Source organism: Zonotrichia albicollis, chromosome 3 (genome assembly GCF_047830755.1).
Source record: "Zonotrichia albicollis isolate bZonAlb1 chromosome 3, bZonAlb1.hap1, whole genome shotgun sequence".
Lineage (NCBI taxonomy): Eukaryota > Metazoa > Chordata > Aves > Passeriformes > Passerellidae > Zonotrichia > Zonotrichia albicollis.
In genome coordinates, this window is record NC_133821.1 from 100341186 (window position 1) to 100363110 (window position 21925).

At 40.9% G+C, this 21925-nt stretch overlaps 1 protein-coding gene and 1 long non-coding RNA gene across 4 annotated transcripts in view; one reads left to right on the top strand and one right to left on the bottom strand.

The window, feature by feature from the left end:
• Positions 1-4218: 4218 nt before the first annotated feature.
• Positions 4219-5451, bottom strand: LOC141728609 (uncharacterized). The gene is made up of 3 exons (XR_012579737.1): positions 5158-5451; positions 4939-5068; positions 4219-4406 (listed from the first exon to the last, which is right to left on the bottom strand). It is a non-coding gene; the product is annotated as an uncharacterized LOC141728609 (long non-coding RNA).
• An 18-nt stretch (positions 5452-5469) lies between these two features.
• The window catches only part of ZNF451 (zinc finger protein 451), a 32547-nt gene continuing 16091 nt past the window's right edge, over positions 5470-21925 (top strand). For 2 of the 3 annotated variants that reach the window (XM_074538262.1, XM_074538264.1), the window contains exons 1-10: positions 5470-5775; positions 6398-6481; positions 10462-10545; positions 11736-11861; positions 13157-13268; positions 13837-13987; positions 15298-15424; positions 16806-16959; positions 18863-19010; positions 19539-21190. In XM_074538262.1, the coding sequence (XP_074394363.1) occupies positions 6401-6481; positions 10462-10545; positions 11736-11861; positions 13157-13268; positions 13837-13987; positions 15298-15424; positions 16806-16959; positions 18863-19010; positions 19539-21190 (2635 nt within the window). In that variant the 5' untranslated portion in view covers positions 5470-5775; positions 6398-6400. Of the gene's footprint in view, positions 5776-5799; positions 5923-6397; positions 6482-10461; positions 10546-11735; positions 11862-13156; positions 13269-13836; positions 13988-15297; positions 15425-16805; positions 16960-18862; positions 19011-19538; positions 21191-21925 lie in introns of those variants that run through there. The other variant, XM_074538263.1, reaches the window with a different exon arrangement.

Consider the following 21925-nt stretch of genomic DNA (forward strand, 5'->3'; position numbering starts at 1 on the left):
CTTGCTCGTTTTTTGGGGTTTTTTTCTCCCTTCTCTTTAATAGCTGTTCTGAAGCCAGCTTCTGTAAAGCTCATCATTTTACCTGGGGAAGGAGTCGGCCCACCTTACAAGGGCACTCTAACCTAAAAGCTGTCACAGCTGATGTGGCACAGCTGCAGCTGCCCTGCCCTTGGGTTGTGTTGAAGCCCCTGGGCAGGGAGATAGAGCAAAGGTGAGCAGCTGCTCTCCCTGTGCCTGGTGCAGCACTGCAGATCCCACTGCACTTTGTGCTTTTCTATTCTGCTGCCTTGGTGAGTTGTCAAAGGAAAACCACTGGGGCTGGCAGTTCACCACAAAAAGTGTAGGAGGAGTTTCATGGTAGGGTGGAGGACCTGCTCCCAGGCATGGGAACAATAAATGGAAGGAGATATTTTAGTGTTGTAACAAAGGATAAAAAGTGAGTGAGCTGCAAAAAGACCATTCCTCCCCCTTACTAAAGTATGGAAACAATGTTATCCCACTGGAGGAAAGGAGTTAAATAGCTGTTACACAACTATAACATTAACAAAAGGGCCATATCTCTTGCAGTATGGTCAGAAAGGTAGAAAATAAAACTCTTTTTTTCAAAATTACTCTGACAAACTCAGAGAATACAAAATTGAAGACTAGAGAAACACATATTAGAAACTTCAGAAGGAATAGAAAGGGACATCAGATCAGCGTAATGCTGCTTCTCCCAAAATCTGCATTAAAATAAAAATTAATTTGCTATAGGTAAATGTGTGGTGTTCCAAATTGTAAAATTCTGATATGAGCAACAGAAGGCACATTATTTGCAGTCCTCAGAATGGGAGAAGACTGATGGCTGTTACAGAAGCTGTAGTGGTATTAGACTGTATGGCAATTAGTAACTAGAAATTTACTACTGAAAAGGTAAGCAATACTAAAACTAATAATTTGAACTATTTCTTTCTATTACTGCACATTAGATTGAATTTGAAGGTGAGAATGGAAAAAAAATTTGGTAGCTGTTTATCATGAAGTGTGCAGAAGAGCACTTGTTTTCTAAGGTAGGAAGAATATTGAGATATGTGAAGAAATGGATAAAAACTTTACTGAAAAAGTATACTGTTGAATTAATCAGTGAGTTTAATGCATATTGAGTTTATGTCCCCTGTTATTAGGGGGACATATAGATAGAAGTAAAAAAACCCAAACCACCATATATCTTAATTTTCTAGATCAAGAGTAAGTGGTAGTATGCCATGTTGGTACAAAAGGGAAAGCAATGGTTATAAAGGCAACCAGGTTTCACTTAAGGGAGCAAGGAGAGAAGCAAAAATATTGAAATACAGTTGAATTAGAATCATAAAATTGTTCAAGTTGGAAGGGACCTTAAAAATAATTTAGTTCCAAGCCCCCCATCATGGGCAGAGACACCTTCCATTATTATCATAGTGCAAGAGTTCTATTGTAATTACATTGCAAGGGTTCCATATCACTAGAGTTTTGTACCTCCTTGATGTTTCTTGTAGGCAGCTCCTCTAGGCACTGCCTCTTCTTCATCCTTACAGCAGCCAGCTGACTCCAGATCCTCTCAACCAACCAATCCACTCTTTTATAACACTCTTCTTACTGGCTACAGGTGGGGCCTGTTAACATCAGGCCTGCTCCTAATCCTTAATAATTGGCTCAGCTGCAACTCTTTAGGGGGTAAGATTACATTCTATACTACCTTTATTTACTTATGTTCTATCCCGCTATGTTCCACTACAGCAGGCTGCTCAAAGCCCCATCCAACCTGACTTTGAACACTCCATGGATAGGACATCCACAATTTTTCTGGGCAACCTGTTCCTGTGCATTATCACCCTCAAAGCAAGGAATTTCTTCCTAATAATATGTCATCTAAACCTACTCTATAAGTAAGGACACATAGTGAATATGTGAAATTAGTTGCTAGAAAGCATTACTGAGTTTATAAAGATCATCTGCTCTGAAATGGCTTCCACATCTTATGTGATATCTAGACTTCATTTGAGCTTTGGACTTGGAGGTCTTATGAAGATCTCAGAAAAACCCCTACTTCTCCTTACCTCACCTCCCCTACCCTCCCCAAGAAGTTCTGCATGAGAACATTCCTAAGCTGGCCCAAAGCCTGACAACTGTTCTTTCACAGGAATTACAGAAAATACACAAATTTTGGAATTCAGAGTTTTGTTAGCATATTGGAAATTATTGCACGGCAACTCCCTAACTATTTTTTTTCCCCTTAACTGTATTGTCTACATGCCTTGAGGAAATTTGGACTGGTCATACCAAGAGTTTTACATTTACATTAATGACTACTGAAAAATACTGAATTTACATTTACATGAATGACTACTGAAATATTTAAATGAGCATCATTTGCATAGGGTCTCAGAGTTTGGAAATAAAATTTCACCATGCTGCCCTAGTAACTTTTTACTACAGGTCCTCGTATTATCTGTTCTCAAGAATCAAAAGTTATCAAGTGCAAATGCAAGCTACAAACAGAATGACTGCTATCAACGTTCTGTTAGCAAATTCAAGTGACAAATGCAAAATATTAAACTTTAGGCAGCAACAATGACTTTCCAAGAGGCAGTCAGGTTTCCATTATTTTAATAATGAAATAAAAGTAGACAAATGAGTGTTGTTTATACACTCCAACAAGAGTGATTAAGTCATACAGTTGTTAATGAGTACATAACTAGTAGGTACAACTAGCACCTCAGTATGTCTATCTTCTACCAAAAGCTGTTTTTACATTCATATGGAAAGAGGCTTGAAACTAACAGAAGTAACTCTGTGTTTCCAAGAAAAATAAGTGCACCAATTAATCCTTACAGTACGTGACATGATATTGCTGGTAGTTGTTTATTCTCTTGTATAACACCAGAATTTAACATGCAACCTTGAATTCTTTCTCTCCTGTGTTTACAGGATTTGATAAGCACTCACCAGTGAAGTGTGTGAAGCAGCTCTTTTATACTGACACACAACTCACAGGTGACATTTACATTGTTCAGCTAACTCCAACCCAAGGCATTGAGTAAAGATAATTCATACTGACTTTTACTTTGGGTGGCAAAGTATGAAGAAGCAGGAGAGCAGTAGCAGATAAATAGCAAGAATCATGGGCGTGGGGGTCTGAGTGATGTTTTCACAATCCTGGCAGTGAGGGGGCACTGACAGGACAAGACAGTACTTGTTGGCAGAACTTCTGTTGGTGACAAGGATTTGAGTTGTATGACCATGAGACCCTACTTGCAAATCACGTTCTGCTTGACAGAGATGAGATCCACCTCACTAAGCAGGGCAAAGCTATTTTTACCAGTAGGATCATGACCACATAAGCAGAGATTTAAACTAAGTGAGAGAGTAACCAGCAGCCTTGTGGGGACAGAGAAAAAAGCAAAGAGCATAAAGTGATATACAGGAACAGAACACAAAATCAAGAAGATGGAGCTTAGGAGAGGTCACCTTCAGCTCTTGAATGTAAGCAAAGAAATGTCTATAAGACACCATAATGGAGTTATCTCCCAGTCCTTTTCTAGATAGATGATCAGCCCTGTGTTTGCTGGTCCTATTGTGGGACTCCCTGGTTCTACTGTGGGAGTTCAACCATTCAGATATTTGCAGGAGGGACAGTACAGCAGGATATAGGCAATCCAGGAGATTTCTGGTAACTTCTTTCAAGTCATAAAGGAGTCAACAAGGACCAATAATGAGCAATGCTTTGTTGGACCTATACCCATGAAGGGATTGTGGGAAATACAAAGCTCAAGGCAACCTTGACCACAGCGAGCATGAGATGGTGATGTCACAGACATCCTTTGTGAAAAATCCTTTCTTTAGGATTTTTCCCTCTTCTGGGAAGCTGAGGCCCCAGAAAAAGAATGTAAACAATGGTTATCCGCTGCTGTGGAATGCAACAGGTGCACCTGTGATTGGCCCATGTTGCATGTTTACAATTAAGGGCTAATCAAAGGCTGAGCTCTCTCTGGGACAGAATCAGAGAGAGCTCCTTTGTTTATTCTTTTCTTTTTCTATTCTTAGGGTAGCTAGCATTCTGAGATCTTTCCTTCTATTTCTTTTAGTATAGTCTTAGTGTAATATATATCATAAAATAATAAATCAAGCCTTCTGAACATGAGGTCAAGATTCTCGCCTCTCTCTTCACCATGCAACCCTTGCAAGCCCTGTAACATGGTGGAGCTCCGGATCCTGAGGGGAGTGTGAAGAATAAAAAGCAGGCTCACCATTCTGGAGAGTGAATTTTGGTGTCTTCAAAGATCTGCCTGGAAGAGTCCCATGGGATATAGCCCTGGAGGCAGGAGGGGCCCAAGAAAGCTGCATAATATGTAAGGATAACTTCTTCCAAGCTCAGGAACAGTTCATCCCTGTGAACAGGAAGTTAGGCAAAAATGCCATGAAGCTTGGTGTAGATGAACAAGGAATTCCTGGTTAAACTCTAACACAAACTGGAAGTATACAAAGCATGGCTTACCTCAGAGAAATACAGAAACATTGCTCAAGCATACAGCAATGAAGTTAGGAAAGATAAAGCATGACTGGAATTGGATCTAGCTAGGGATGTCAAAGACAACAAGTACGGCTTCTATAAGTACATAGGTGACAAAAGAAAGTCTAAGGAAAACGTAGGCCCATTGCAAAATGAGACAGATGATACAGTGACACAGTACATGCCTCAGTCTTCACTAGCAAGACAAGCCTTCACGAATTCAGGCTCCAAAACTCAGGGGGAAAGGCTGGACCTTTAGTAAGATGTACCCTTGGTGGGAGAGGATCAAGCCAGGGAATACATACATTAGCAGGCTGGGCATATGCATGCTACACCTATGGGCCCTGACAGGATGCACCAACACATACTGAGGTGCTGACAGATGTCATGGTGAGATCACTCTCAATTACCATTCATGGATCATGGTGTCTGGGACTGCTGCCTCAGGCTGGAGGAAAGCAAATGCCACCTCCATCTTCAACCAGGGTAGGAAGGAGGAAGGCAGGGAGACCCACAGGCCTGTCAGGCCCATCCTGATCCCTGGGAAAGTAATGATGCAACACATCTCAATAACCATTTCCAGGCCTCTCAGTGACAAGAAAATCATTGAGTTGTCGGTATGGCTGTACCAAGGGGAGATCAGGCTTGACGAGACTGACAAACTTCAGTGATAGTGATTGCCCTGGTAGACGAGTGGAGAAACGACCATTGTGTAGCTGGACTTCACTGCGCTTGGCAACACCTCCCTCAACATCTTCACAAAGGACCTTTGCAGATGCCTAAGCTGGATCGAGCACCGTGTGAGGCGGCTGAGCAGGCCCAGCACGGCTGGGACAGCGGCAGCGGGACAGCGGCCGGGCCCGCAGAGGCGATTTTTGGCGCCTTCCCGCCCCCCGGCTGCCAGCCCCAATAGCCGCCCTTCCTCCTCCCTCTCTCCTCCTCCTCCCCCGGAAGCGGAGCGCGGGTTTTCCCCCTCCGAGCCGGATCTCGGTGCTGCCCGTCTGAAGGCGGACGCGGGGAGGCCGGAAGAAGGAGAGAGCCCAAAAGAAGGAAAGAGCCCGGAGCGCCGGCCGGGGACCCGCGCCATGGTGCTGCCTCGGTAGCGCCGGCACCTGCCATGGGGAGCGGCGGCGGCGGCACCTCCCGATCCCGGCGAGCCCTGCCGCGCCCTCGCCCCGCCCCCGGGCCGCAGAGGAAGCGGGGACGCGGCGGGCCGGGGCGTTGCTGCCCGCGGGGCCCGGCGGCGGGTGAGCGGGGCCGGGGCGCTGCGCGGGCCGCGGGGCCGGCGGTTGCAGCGCGGAGGTCACGGTCGGGGCCCGGGCAGCCGCAGCACGGGCAGCGCGGTGTGAGGAGCCCGCAGAGCCGTGAGCCGCGGGGCCGTGCGCTGCGGGAACGTGAGTCAGCAGCGCAGCCCCCGCGTTGTTTTGGAGCGGGAAGCTTAGCCCTCTGGAGCGGCCCAAAGCAGCCGCAGGTGCTAAAAACGCCCGAGTTCGCCCGCCGCTGTTACGGGCCGGCCTCGGCTCGTCGGTGGCTGAGCGCCGCTAGGCTGGAGCTCGGGTCTCGGCTCCTGCTGGGGTTTCAGGCTCAGGCATGTCCTTGGGCTGCTACACTGCAGCTACGGCTGCTGGAGGAGTGTAGGTATTGGCATGCTTTGTAGATAAAACCGCGTTTTACATATCTTGAAAAATACAGTAGCGTGATTCGAGTCAGAGTCGTTTACACCCATTGTGTTGTCACTGGTAATTGGGAGTGAACGATAGAGACTTGTTGAATACAGATAGACTGTAAAGAAGGTATAGAATGGCAAATGTTGTATAGTTAAACAAAACTTAAAAGTGAAATTATATAGTATTATTTGTTTATGTTTAGATAATGGAGTCTCATAACTCTAACAGCCTTCACAAGAGTAAATCACCAGCTTCTGGAAGTGAAGATGAGATTGAGTTCATTGGAGTAAGTAGAGCTTGCATGGCAAATACACTGCTTGTTGTAAAAAATACCCTTTCAGTAGTCCAGTAGACAGCAGAGGGGTCTTCAATGACTGATGATTATATTTCAATGTAAAGCATTACTCTTGAACATAATTTCATTTGTGAATGTTTGTGGCAGATAACTCGATCTTAAAGGTTTATGTGCACTTTCTTGGAAAGGTGTAAGATGATGTCAGTTGGTCCTGGGGAGGAAATGCAGTCTTGAGTATCTGAGCAGGTGAGGGAGGTATTACAGTGATGTGTGAGGTATGTAAGAGGGGACTGTAGATAACGTTCCTGGTAATTGTATTGCACAGCATTTTGCTTTATGAATAGTCCCCCTAAAGTTAAAAGAATAAATCACTGCTCATTCTTTGAAATCACTGTACTCAGTTTAGAAGAGGAAGGAAATAATGGGTTAGAGGCCTTAAACAATCCTCTCAAATTGTCAGGTGCTCTTTATTGAACAACACCTATCTAATGCTGACATGCTTTATGTGAACATAACTTTAGGACACTTGTATCTGCTGGATATCCAAGAGAAGCAGAATGTTTTTCATGCTGCCTGTGTTCTGGCCTCAGTCTGTCATCAGTGAAGTGGTGCTGAATGGCAGGATTACATAGAATCATAGGATTGAATGATTACATAGAATCATAGGGAATGGTTACATAGAATCATAGAATTAGGTTGGAAAAGAGCATTAAGATCGTTGAGTCCAGCATTAACCCAGCACTCAACCATGTCCCTAGGGACCACGTCTACATATCTAAAGATGTTTTTCTTGAAAGAACAAGTGATGTTACTAAGGTCAAGTGATTCAATGATGCTAGTATTTTTAGTGGCTGTTTTTTTGTAGATTTGTCTCATTTTTGAACAATATGCTGAATCCCTCCCCATGTTGTATGGTGTTTGAATAAAGCTGAAGTTCAACATACTGACTTTTTCTTCAGGGGTATTTAGGTGCTCTAGTATGGAGGGATAGGTGGTTTTTTGCAAAAATTATAAGTAGTTGGTTATCTCTGAGACATCTTAATATTTTGGTTGATTTGGGCACAACTGATTGAGTTCAAAGTTCATTATGTATGCCCAAGTATCCATGTGCATCTGCAGAGAAGGACTTGGGCTGTTGGTGGATGAGCTGTGTGTGCTTGCAGCCCTGAGGTTGCTGTGTGGTGTCCTGGGCTGCACCAAAGCAGCGTGGCCAGCAGGGTGAGGGAGGGGATCCTGCTGCACTGCTCTGCTCTGGTGAGACCCCACCTGCAGTGCTGCATCAGCTCTGGGATCCCAGCACAGGAAGCACAGGGAGCTGTTGGAGTGAGCCCAGAAGGACACCAGGATGATGGAGGGGATGGAGCACCTCTCCTGTGAGAAAGGACTAAGAGAATTGGGATTGTTCAGCCTGGAAAAGAGAAGGCTTCAAGGTCACTAATTGCAGCCTTCCAGCTGGAGGGAGCCTACAGAAAAGATGGAGAGGGGCTTTCAAGAAGAGCATCTAGTGAGAGGACAAGGAGGAACGGCTTCAGACTAAGAGTATGTTTAGAGTAGGTATTAGGAAGAAATTCCTTCCTATAAGGGTGGTGAGGCACTGGAACAGGTTGCCCAGGTAAGTTGTGGATGCCCCCCATTCCTGGGAGTGTTCAAGGCTGGGTTGGAGGGAGCTTTGAGCAGCCTGGTCTAGTGGAAGATGTCCCTGCCCATGACAGGGGATTGGGACAAGATGATTTTTTCCAACCCAAACCATTCTGTGATTCTGTGATGGTGACTGAATAGGCTTCATTTCCTTCAAGCTGGACAGCGAACAGGGATAGCTTGTATAGCTTGCAAAGTGTAAGGATTGAAGGGCTGCTGGAGCACCAAGAACAGTAACTGAAAGAGAACTGAAACAAAGGAACACTTCTAGCTACCTTTTCTTTTTTATCCTTTGGCTTTGCCTGTGGATTATAGGGATCCTTTGTGGTCCCAGGGACTATTGCTTCCAAGAGAGGCTGCTATATATAGGAAGATGACTCTGCTCAATTTTTCTGCAGGATTTATATCCTGGGGTGAGTAGCTTACTATTGTAATTGATGAATATGAGGGGAAGGTGTGTGACCCTGGCCATCACCTAACATCAGCAATATGTCTTCAGGTCTCATTTGCTCCTCTGAGTGAAGGTGACTTTGGACTTTGCAAAAGGATTTCTAGACTGCTTGGCAAGCTTTAGATCATGATTTCCATATAATAATGTGTATGACTGGAAACTTAAACTCTTCATAAATGTTATAGATGGATGCCTCCTGATTATCTGCGTGTCTTTAAGACCCAGTGCACAAGATTGTCCTGTATACATTGAATTAGAGAAGCTACTGGGGTATCTCAACCTGTGCTCATTTTAATAGATAACAAGTAGCTGTAGGCCATGTTATGTGATCTGTGTTTTTCTTCCTTTTTCTCTTTTTTTTTCCTTCTTGACAGACAGATGTGGCTTTGGTGTGGGTGTTTTGTTTCTTTGATAAGTTTTTCTTTGTGGTTTTGGGATGGTTTTTTCTGCTTCATTCACTTGTACTGGAGTGTTTGAATTCATACTGTAGGACTATGTTTTTGCTCCATCAAATAAGGACTTTTTGTCAATCTGCTGCTGCCAGAGATTTTCAGCTTTTATAGTCCGATTCACCCTCATTCAAGAAACTTAAAATTATTCTTCCATAATTTCCCACCTTTTAATTCTTCATTAAAACATACTTTGTCCATTTTAAATCATTGCATTTTAAGCTTAACATACCACCAGAGAAATGTGATTTAATCTACAGTGCAAGCTGTTATTCCTGTGTTCTCTGCATAGGATGGTCTTTCCCCCATTTTGCTTACTTGGGAAGGATAAGGCAAGAGTGAAGAAATTCACAGTTTTAATGCCCTGTGAAGAAATAAATAATTCAAGTTGCCACAGTTGGCACCAAAAGCATTGGACTTAGGGGAGAGTTTGTTAATATACCAAGTCAAGTAATGCACTAAAACATGGTAGTTACCAATTAAGGATTTTCCTTCCTTTACCTCTGTGATGCTAAGTATTAGATATTCAGAATGAAGGATTTCTCTCTGGCTTTTCATATATTTATATTAAATACTTATTTATAAAATATAGAAATATTTCTATATTATTATATAGAAATATGTAGTAATTTATATGTTACGATACAGATACTTGTAATGTATAAACAAGTGTAATATTACTTGTGTTAAATTTTTTTGTTTTGATCACTTGAACTTCTAGAGTTGGAAGCAAGTTACTCTGAATTTCAGCTGTCAGTTTTGTAAGTTTTTATTAGTTGTTGAGCCCTTAGAGTAAGTAAACACAAATTTAAAAAAACCTCTGTTGTTAAAGGAGCTGTTAGGATCAGAGCTGAACATTTCAAAACCCATTATTCAGCTGATTGGACAGTCAGATGGTCAGAGTGTGTCTTTGAATTTTTACTTGCTAACACCTGTTTAATAAAGGTTTAATTTTTTATAAGCATTGTAGAACCTTTCAGTTTCTACAGAAGCAAATCTGCAGTGGATTTATTTTTTTTGTATTTCATTTAGAAAACCATGTTATCTTTGTTTAATCATAAAGAGTTGCTCTTTGTGGGTAATTGGGGGCTGGCAGCTTGATTCATAGAAGCTTTTGTCATCTGTCCAAGATTTTATCCCTCCTCTCCCCAGTGAGACAGAGGACTGTTCATGCCTGGCCAGCTGAGCAGCTTTACTGCCTTGAAAGGTGGAAGAATGTTAAGAATGAGCTGCATTAGGAGCAGCAGAGAGGATTCCATGCTGCTTTTCTCTCTGCCACTCATCAGGGGGCAGTAGGTCTTCTTAGCCTGCCTTACGTAATTGATTGTTAATATCGTGAAGAAACTGCCAGTGTATGGCAGAGATGGTACATTTTATCTCTGAGGAAGACAATTTAATGCTTTTGTGTGAGGTTTTTTAACACTTTTTTTCAGGAAGGACCTTTAAGGCCTGTCCTTGAATGCATTGATCTCATCAGCAGTGAGGATGAAGAACCTACCAGCAGTTCTTATTTTCATGTGAGTGTGTTGTAATGCATTTTGGGATGTCTTGGTTTAATAAAATAATTGGTCTTCTGTAATTTTTCCCATCAGTTACTCTTCACAAAAGCCTTGTTAGATGTGTTTTTAACAAGTGCGAAATAACAAGTATTGAAATATTTTGATTTTTCTACTTGCTGTTGAGTGAAAAGCAAGAATAACAGCACTCACTTTTTCCAGAGCCATTTTTTCCACCTTGAAGTGACTTGGTACTTTATTTGTCTTTCAGACATCTGAAAAAATGTTTGGAAATAAATGTCACTTTACATGCAACCTCAGAAGTTAGGGTGCCCATTTTCTATCCTGAAAACATACCTGGTCTACTACAAGGCCTTTTCTTTGCAAAATAACTTTTTAGGAACAATGTGTGGGTTGAACGACCTTATTCCAGTGACAGTCTGGGTTTAGCTCAGCCTAATCCTTCATAATCCTTTCTAAGAATGTACAAGAAGCAGGCTCATCAGTTTGTCTGTCCCCCAAAACTTATTTTGCCTGTTCTGCAAGGCCTTTGAAAGGGACATCGATAGACCCTACTAGAGTTGGCTTTGGCAGCAGTGACTGTCTTTTGACTTCTGTTTTCCTGTATTGCAGCGGAGGATGTTTGTAATAAACCTGATTCTTAAGGAAAGGTGATCTTCTGTACATGCACAGGCTGTCATTACAGGGATCATTACTGGACCTGACTGTAAGAAGAGGAAACTAGAGTAGATGGCCTATCCCTAGACCAGAAAAAGCTCATGATCTGCCTTTTTGAAGATAGTGGGCAGTGTTAGGGAAAGAACAATAGCAGTTTTCAGATTTTTTGGATGGGCTGCATGTTGGCTTTGAAGTCAGGAGGGATTTTGTTTACACAGAGGAACTTCACTTTTAATTTGTTGGAGACTTCTAGGGTACTCAGCACAATCGTGCATGTTCCTCTGCTGCAGGGCGAGCCTAATGTTTATGTTGAATTGCCTTGAATATATGGAGGGGGAGGGTTGGTTTTGTTTGTTTTTTAACAGAAGCTACAGATGCTGGTGAAAAGGAAGAGAAAGCTACAAGGTAGCTCATGGAACTAGGCTAAGAGTATCTTTATTGAATGATGTGCTGATGCTTGGGCATCACTGGTCACTGTGTTAGTGTCTGTTACGTAACAATCACCACAGAAGGGCTGAACCTTCCATTGGCAGAGCAATTCCAAGCGTAAGGATCACATTGACTACCAGAAGGAACGAGTTGCATCAACCCTGGATCGCCTGGCACGCCATGTTGAAGTAGAGAAACAGCAAAAAGAAGAGAAAAACAAAGCCTTTAAGGTACTGGATGTATTTTATTTTGGAAGAAATGCATAATAAAGGCCTTGTAGTCACAAGTATCTTTGTTTTCACTACTAAGTAAATAAAAAAATTGGTGAGGCGTACCTGGAATTAGCAACTAGACTTCTGCTTCTGTGGCATCATGTGAAGCACTACATGGATTTTGTCTTTTCAGTGGCTTTTAACTGATCAATTTTCTAGTCTTATTGCATTTCCTAAGGAGGCAAAATTAAGTGAAAGAAAACCACTGGCAAAAACTTCTTCCCTTGTTTTTAGATATAACAGTGGAACCTTAGTATCAATTATTCTGATATTCTAATAGTTCAACTAATTGAAAAATAACAGTTATCACAAACCACCATGCAGCAAGCCTTGCTATTTATCTGCTTTCGTCTGAGATTTTTGGGAAGCTGTTTGCTTCATTAAATCTGTATCAGGTAGTATTTCATAATGGGAAAAAATTTTCAATGTTTAAGGTGTGATTTTGAAGTTGAGTCTGGTTAGTTGCACTTTGCAGCCACTTTAAAAGAATATACTTTTTACTTTTGTTACAAACTGGGAGATCCAGTCAGTGGGTTTAATGGTAGGAGTGCTCTCAGTGGGAGCTGGACATCTTGAAGGAATGTGATTACAACAACTTGATGGAATTGAACAGTGGCGAATATAAATCTGGAGTCGGGAAAATGTGCCAACTTCCCAACCTAATTTTCTCAACACTGTTAAAGGCTTTTGAAATCATACAATTCTACTGTGCATACAGCATGTTGCAGTCTATGGTAAACTATGCAACTGCAGTACAATGGAGCAAAAGGCTAAATTAGATATAGTCCAAGGTAGCCTTGAAGTCTGGAGGTTTACATCCCCCTTATGTCTCTTCCACTTTCATTTGGCAATCTGTTTGTGCCTCCACATACAGTTCTTCAACTGTAAAGTAGAGTCAGAGGTAAATGTGTAGCTTTTAAAGCAGCTTGAGAATGAAGGCTAAAAGATCCTTTTGTTAAATACAAATATTTTCTTCCTGCTTGGCTCTTCACTCTTCATCAGGTAGTGCAAGCTGCAGAATTAAATTTAGTCTTCAAAGTGAAAACACATTTTTCTTTTTTTTTCTATTACATTCCATTTTTATTGTATTAAGTAGAAGTCAGTCTAGTTGTAAGATTTTTTTCCCCTCACTGAGGCTTTTGTGGGTGTGTTTTTTAGGAACCTGTATGTAAGTTTTGCAATACATACTTAATCTTTTTTCTTTTATTCTTTCAATTTGATCACAACATTGTCTGGTATGTTTTTTCCCTTAGGAGAAAGTTGATTCCCAATATGCTCATGGGTTGCAAGAACTAGAATTTATTCGGGAACACAGTGATACAGAAGCTGCAAGGTTATGTGTAGACCAGTGGTTAAAAATGCCAGGTAAGAATAGAAAAACTAAGTTTGAGTGATGTTTTCTAAGTCCTGCATTACAGAGCAGAACATGTGAAAATTGTGCTGAGCTGCAGGTGCCTTGTGGAAAACCAAATCCTACAATATTAATTTTGCTGGAGCATACAATTTAAAAATTTCTAATCATTTATTTCCATGAAAGCTATTCTTGTAATGCTTTGCTATGTAGACTTCATATCTTAAATTTTCTAAAAACCAGTAAGGCAATGTTAGTTATTTTTTATAAGCCAAGTTGCCATGAAGAAAATAATACTACTGTTGAGCTGCTGCTTAGGAAAGTGTAAGTGTAACTTCACAATATTTAATGAATTTAAAATACTGCCTGGAGGAAGGGTGTCAAACTGTTTAAAAAGTTGTACTACTGGGAATTGAAGAGACAGTGAAAGAGCAGACTTACTGTAGTAGGATTGAAGACAGATTGTTAGCTTGCTTTTAAGAATCACCACAATTTGATTCCAGAATGTTTTAGAGCTTGTGTATTGTTTTCTTAAGCCTCTGTAATTCAGCTTCTGGTTAAGTACTTTGTTTTGGAACACAGGTCTGAAACCAGGCTCTGTTAATGGTGGAAGAAGGGACAATTTTAGGAGGACAGGCCAGACTCGAGTCAACAGCAGACCCAAATGTTGTCCTGTGATGCATTGCAACAGACAGTTTGATAATGTACATCTTCTTCTGGGTCACCTTCAGAGGTAAGGAGATACATTGCAAGAATTCAGTGCAAGGAGTAATAATGAAAGAATGTGCTCTAACTTAGGACATCAGCATCAAGTCTGCTTTAAACTCCATTTTGAGAGCCAATTAATATGTTACAATTTATATAGGTGAGCTTCATGGAGGGGTTTTTTTTGATGATTTTTTTAGTTTTTTACTTGGTATGTGTGGTTTGTTTTTTTAATTCAGAATTTGTCTTCCTCTTGTTGAGCATTTTTTAATATCTGAGTTTTTTGAGAAGTCAGATTTCTGTACTCCAGTTTAGTTATATCTTCATCCAAACTTGAAATAAACCAAAAGGCTCACTTACACAAGTTGATGGTAAGATAAAGACAAAAGCCTCTAATGCAGGGAAAGAGGAACAAAAGCTGTAGGCTGTGTGTTCATAGGTGATATTGCTAGTCAGTACTCCGTGTGTCAGTGTTCAATTCCAGCAGGTGCTGCCCTTTAACTGCTGAATGTATCCATAGGCAGGATGGGGAGAAGTTGAGGACAGTATCCTGGGTGAACCCCCATAGGCAGCTCAGCCCCACACTCACTCACACTAGTGGGGTGTAGGGTAAAGGTCAGAGCACTGTGTGGGCTGATGTAAAAACAGCTTAATAAGTAAAGCACAAACTCCGTGCACATGCAAAGCAAAACAAGGAATTGAAAGGCAGAGCTCTGTCACATGCCATAGTTACTTGGAGTGATGGCATTTGTCTTCCCAACTATCTCCTTCCTCCTCCTTTACACAACTTTTATTGCTGAGCATGATGTCTTATGCTGTGGGATGTCCATTTGGCCATTTGAGGTCAGCTGTCCCAGCTGTGTCTCCCAACATCTTGCTGGTGGGACAGTCTGAAAAACAGAGAAGACCTTGACACTCTGCAAGTGCTGCTCAGCAATAGCTGAAACTTCTCTGTGCTATCAACACTGTTGTTCATAAATCCAAAACACAACAACCATGCAAGCTGCTACAAAAAATGATCCATCCCAACCAGAGCTAGTACAGGGAGATAAAAATAAATGAATTATTAAAATGTCTATGTAGGAAATTAGGATTTTGTTAGTTCCCTTAAAAGCAGTATTTCTCTTGAGTGGCCATTTTAACATGTAAGCTGCAGGGAGAATCATCTCTGTGCAGGATGCGTGTCATGATAGGGGAAGTTAGGATTTTTTTATAGTTTAGGTTGGTTTGACAGGGAATTTTGTCTGATATCTTCAAAGGACAGAATTTTTCCCATTGAAAAAAAGCTATTTGACTATTTATAGGGGACTAGCTTGCTAATTATTTCTTCTTCTCCAGGTTTGATCATTCTCCTTGTGACCCAACAGTCACATTACATGGACCCCCACATAATGCTTTTGCCTGTGTGATATGCTGTGAAAGATTTGCAACCTCTCAGCAGTACAGTGATCATCTTTTATCTAAGGCAAGAGCATAAGGTTAAATAACTCACCTGACTGAATGTAGTAGAGGGTTTAAGACTTAAAATTATACATTGATTTTTGGTGGGTTTTTTGTTTTGTTTTTTCTTTAACCCTCTTTCTCTCTTCTCTTTTACTCTTCAAGATTGTTTTCTCTGATTCTGCTGTGTTTCAAACAGCTGGTGTAGCGTGACAGTATTCCTTTTAGATGTGACCATTCGGTTGTATTTTTGGTGTGCTTTCAAGAGGACCATAGTTCTGTCTTGAACCTCTTGTCCATCTATTGGTGTTGTTGATACATATTCCCTTTTTTCTGCATTTCCAGAACTGTGAAAGGTAAAGGCAGGAAGTTAGGGTGAAATAACTTGACAGCAAAGAGAAGCAGCAGAAAGGAGGTGGGCGTTTTTATTTGAGCAGTGTGGTGTTGAATTGGATAGTGGATAGCATTTTCAAAATTGAGTGTTTTCATAACAAATAATCTCGCCAAGTCTCCAGAAGCTGCATTAAATCTGGGGAAGTGTTAGACTTTCTGAAAATCAGACTAAATTTTGCCTGTAGTTATAGCTTGATAATTAGTCATACCTGACAAGCTGAAAGACTGCATTGTAGTGTCCCTGCTCTTTTTCCATTGCTTCGAAGTTGTGTGCCTCTCATGTGTTCAGGGACATGAGCAGGAGTAGCAGCCAAGGTGAGGAAGGGCAGTGAGTGTCTCCTGCAGACAGCGAGAAGATGGGATTACTATGGAATTACTTTGATATGTAAGGAATGAAAAGATAATCCTAATCAGAGCTCTAAGCATGTAATGAAGATTCTTGGAGTGATGTAGAAAGCAAGCAAAAATATCAGAAGCAGAACTGAAGGATTTTTGCCCTGAAGGCAGAGCTCTGAAGTTGATGTAGCAGGCAAAGCTGGTGGAAGGAGTTGATTTCTACAGAAGACCTAGACCTTTTAGGCTACTCTGAGGAGCAGCATTTTTGGGAGTTAGAGGTTAGCAAGATTAGAGGAGACCTGACATGAGGTGAAACAGCTGCTCTAATGACAGAGGGAGCTTTTTCTGAGAGCCTGGGTAAAGGGAATAGCTAAGAATTGCTGGAGCCCATAGTCCCTGGGAACGTACTTGCTGCCGGTGGTGCAAGAAGGGATGGAGAAATGGCCAGTGTAGTAGGGGTTGATGTAGCTCTGTTTGACAGTGGTACTTTGGCCACTTCCTTCTGTCTTGTGAGCTGAAGTGCAGAGGAGTAGGCTTTAGGTAAATACAGATGTGGTAGCTGAAAACCTAAAAGTGAAAATATTACCATAGAAATGAGAGAGGAATGGGAGGCCATGAGAACTGGGCCTGGTTTCTTTACTTAATTTTCTTCCTAAATAGATCATTTTCTCTTCCAGCTAAATGAAAATGATGGGCATAAAAAAGGTATTCCTCCACAGCATATTCAGTGCTTTGCATGCCCAAAGTGCTTCCTCCTTTTCACCAAAAGAGATGAGTGTGTGCAGCACATGTCTCAACAGAAACACATCATCCAGGTTCCTGAACAGAGTGGTATGTTGCTACTAAGTGTACTGCTTTTAATTTTTTCTGATAATTCATCCTTAAGATAGGAACTGACTTATATTTTTCTACTGAGTAAAAAAGCTTAAGGTTTAGAAGTTTGTTATTAATGAATTCTTATTTTTCTTTTTATATTTCAAATGTGATGCTTTGAAATTCATGTTTTTGTATAAATCCTCTATCACACTTGCTGTAATGAGATGCTGTTGTGTCTCTCATATAGGCTTTTCATCCTCTAGTGACTCCATGCAACTACCTTCCTGAATAACTTTACATTTAGCATGTTTATAGAGACTCAGAGCAAAACACATACATTTCTTTTCAGTTCCAGTTAAGAGTGGCTGTTGAGCTCCTTCCCCTTACTCTAGTGTGCTTGGAGGCTATTTTTCTTGTCGGTGCCCTTGGTATTCCTGATGGCAAAGACTTGTTAAAATGTCCTCTCCATATAATTGCAAATTTAGTGTTTAGCTGGAACATTGCTGCTGGTGCGATGGCTTGCACAGACTACATGGCTGAAACACTGGTTAGGTTGTGAGCTGGCAGCATCCTGAACCATGCTTAACAAAGTCCAGAGGAAAGATCTGTCTGATCGTGGCATTGCAAACAAGGTTAATGCCCAACATAGCTGTACTGGTTTTATTTTTGACAGAAGCAATAGGCATTAAAGCATTTACTTTCACTGTTAGCTGAACTGCTCAGTGGCCATGTTTTAGATGCTGCAACTGTCTGAACAAGCCTACATGGCCAAAAGGATTCATAGAGTTATTTCTCATCTTCATAGATCTATCTTTGACTTCTGGTGTCCCCTAGAGTGGCTGCAGGAAATGTACAGAAAAGGCAGGCTTTGAAGGAATCCCCTGCAGGCTGAGTCAGTACTGCTGCCTTCTTGTAGTGAAGTGACAGTCAGCTGCATGGTTATACTTTCCCTTATGCATTATCACTCTAATGGACTTTTATTTTTATATAGGTTATTAATTCTGAATGTGATGACTGCAGATGCTTTTGAATTCGGGTCATAGGTTTTAAAAAAGATTACTGGTGAGCTATTGCTTTGAAAAGATTAAAAGCACAAGTTAGTGTTTTCTTCTTTAGAGTTGGAGAGTACTTAACTCGGAACAAAAAATTGAGTGCTCCATTTTTTACTTTGCATTAGTTAGGCTTTATGATAAATAATTATCAGCATGGCCTGAGATCTGCCAGTGAAGTTAGCTGAAAGGCATAACCTCAAATTACTGCCTGCTGATCATCACATCTGCTAAAACAGAAAAGTCAAAGAAAATTTGCCTGCTGTGGTGCAGAACATGAACAATATATAACCCATAAACCATTTTCCATTATCTTTTCAGTAGAATTTTCTTACTCTGCTGGTACTAGGAGTTACCTGTGGAGTATATACTCATAACAACAGAAAGTCCTGCACCTAAAAACTTAAGAATTAACACTAAGGATGGGAAAGAAATGGTCAGGGTATGTGGGAAACTTGTTAAATAAATTGTGTGCTCTTTCAGAAAAAATACTGTATGGCTTCAAACAAAATTTTATCTAGTAAGAGTAGATAGCTGGTGATAGGTAGAGGGGAAGAAGGTAAGAACCTTCCTAAAAGAGATATTGACCTGGCATTGTAGAAGGAGAAAAAGGGAAGTAAAATCAGTCACAGAGTACAAAAAAGCAAACTGCAAACAGATTCAGGTGTAAGATAATTACAGATGTTAAAAAATTCAGGATTTAGTTACAGCTTCCGTTGCACAGTTACTGTAGCTCAGCTGACATTTGTTAACTTGCATTCTGAACCCTGTGACAGACAAGTAACAAGAGTAATTATGTCATCAGAGAGCTGAAATTGTATTGGAAAACTCTAATGTGTGGTTGCACTTTGTACCATTCTGTTTCACAGATGCAGTGAAGTCTGGTGATCCACTACCTTTTCCATCATTTGCAAAGAACCTCTTGATATCTCTGTGTAAAGAGGTCTCCTTCCAAGTGAAATGTATGTCCTGCTTCAAGATACTGCGCTCACATATGGAATTAACAGCTCATTTCAGGTTTGTGAAAGGCAGTTGTCTTTATAATGTGAACATCCATAGATCAGTGACAGGTATGCAGACATGCTTTTAATGAAACTAGTGGATTTCAGGGCAGCTAGGACCGTCTGAATGTTGACTTTCTGAATAAACAATCAAAAGCCTACCCCATTAACTTTACCCCACTGCAGAAAGCTGATCAATGTCAGGATCCTTTTTGTATTTGCTGTAACAGAACAACAAAAGGTTTTTGCTGTTCCACTATTTCTAAGTTTACAGCATTTGATTTTGAAAATGTACAGTCAAAAACATAAGCATCAATCTACATGCTAGCTTTGGAAATTAGCTCCTAATTCTCTTTAAGTTTCAGAGACTAAATATACATTTCATGTTTTGTTGGCAGGCTGGTAGGTGGGTTAAAGCACACAGAGCACCCTGTTTCCATGCACTTACTGCTGTAGCTACTTGGTAATATATCAAGTACATCTGAAAGTTTACAAATGTTTCAGGTGGTGATATAACCTCCTTTATGTTTTTTATCCATTCTAGAACACGTTGTTATAATTCTGGGCCCATGGCACTGTCAAAGAAAAGCATCTCCCAAGTTGCAGAGATATTTAAAATGAAAGGTCACTGTGAGAACTGTGATGAACTGTTTGCTGATAAGAATCAGGTGACCCAACACAAACAAACCACTCAACATAACATCAGAGTTTTTACTACACTGGAAGAGTCAATCTTGATGTTCTGCCATGTCAATGGAAAACACAAAAGTCAGTCTCATTTGGCCCACATTGTGGAACGGTCAAGACCACTGCTGAAAAGACACTTGAGTCCAGATGAGTCCTCCAGTGAAACAGGGTCTAGTCCTTCAAAACGGAGGAGTAATTCAAAAGGTAAAAGTGAAGATGAAGTTGCAAACCAAAGTCAAGGTACTGCTTCCAAAGTAAAAGCCTGGTTTTGTGAATGCCTTCAAAAGTTTTTTACAGAAGAGTCAGTAGAAAAGCACATTTTATCAGCAAATAGGATTTGTCACAAGTGTGCTGTGTGTGGAAAACTGGCTGAAAATTCAAGCATTATCCGCCTGCATATGAGTCGATTCCATGGAGGAGCACACTTGACTAATTTTCTTCTCTGGTGCAGAGCATGCTCTGTAGATCTTAGAGAAGAGGATATTATGAGACATGTAACTGAATTTCATGGTGGGCATAGTTACTACTATGAGCAAGAAGCTGTAGAAGATGAACCTGTGCCGTCTGCTTCTGATGCAGTGAGCATTTCTGCAGGTGGAGGTAAAGACTGCATTCCTGGCCCTGTGGAACTGTCCCCTGAAAGTGGTCCTGTTGTGGGAAAATGGCAGTGCCGCATTTGTGAGGAGATGTTTGAGTCTGAAGAGAGTGTTCAACAACATTGCATGTCCTTAGAAAGCCATGCATTTCACAGGTACTCATGTGGCATATGTAAAAATCATTTTCGGAAAGTAGGAACTCTACAGCGGCACTTCCAAGAGCATCATAATCAGGAGATGCAGATTAAATATTTCTGTGGCCTTTGTGGTAACCTCTTCTTCAACACAGAGGAAGAATTTCTAATCCATTACAAGACTCTTCATAGCATGGACTATACGTTTGTGCCTGAGCAGATGGAACTGTCAATAAAAAAGGATGAGGACTTCCTCCCAGTGGAACAAGGAGAACACTTAACCTGCGGTTGCCGGACCACTTACATCTCCAAAATAAACAGGAGGAACGATCATGAGAGTTGTCAGAAAGCCATGCTGCAGAAAGGAAACTTATGGTTTCGCTGCTGCCTGTGCTCTGCCACGGCACAGAATATTGCTGATATGAACAGTCACCTCAAGAGCCACAAGTCAGTAAGCTCTAAGGGAGAGATGTATGTTGTTAGATGTGCTGCATGCAACAAGAACTTTGATGATCTTCAAAGCGCGCATCAGCACTATCACATGAAACACTGCTTCTTGCAGAAACCTGATCTATCAAGTCTGGCAGCAGAATCAGAAGACACAGTATTCAAGTTTTCAGCAAGTGGGGCTTGTGTGGTCAGAAAACCTGACAGGCAGCAATTTCAAACATCTCCATCCAAAACTCAGGACAGTCAACAGTTTTCTTCTCTGCAGGGCCCAATAGAGGGAAAGAAAATAAAAAATGAGGACTTAGAACATTCTGAAGAACTTAGTGAAAGTATGTGGAAAATATCTTTCAGCACTAGAAAACTATTGCTGTCCTTAACACACTCTGTTTCATTGTCAGTACATGTCACATACCATTTGGTTACATCCAGTCTATAAATGAGCTCAGAATTTACTACTTATTATTTCTCAAGTACTGAATTCTCAGTACTTGAATTTCCAAAACTCAGACTCCACAATTTATTGTTATATGCCATTTGTATGAAGTCTTGGAAAAAAAAAAACAAACAAAAAGGCAGATGTGAAAATGAGAGACCGAAACATTTGATTTTCAAATTAGTTTGGAGCATAATTTGGTGTTAAAAGGAGGAGGACCATCAAGGACATCCCAATTAGGGATCTAATGCCTAGAAGTGTAAAAGTGATTGATCATACACATTCAAAAGAAACTTGCCTTTTATATATATATATATATATATATATATATATATATATATATATATATAAAAATATTTATGAGCCTGTTAGTGCTTTCTGTGTGGGCAATGCTGTTATACCATCATCTCAGCTTTCTTAGCTTGCCAAAAAGCAGTATCAGCTGAGAACTTATATTCCCAGTATGTATTGTTTGCCTGAGTTCAGAAATTGGAAGTGTTTCTTGATTACTAGTGGTGCCATAATGCTTTTGATTGAGAGGTAGACATTTATGTTAAAAGTACGGCAAAAAGTGCGTATCTAAACATTTTATGTGCTTTTATGCAGGCAAGCAGTTGAATGTCACAGAGAC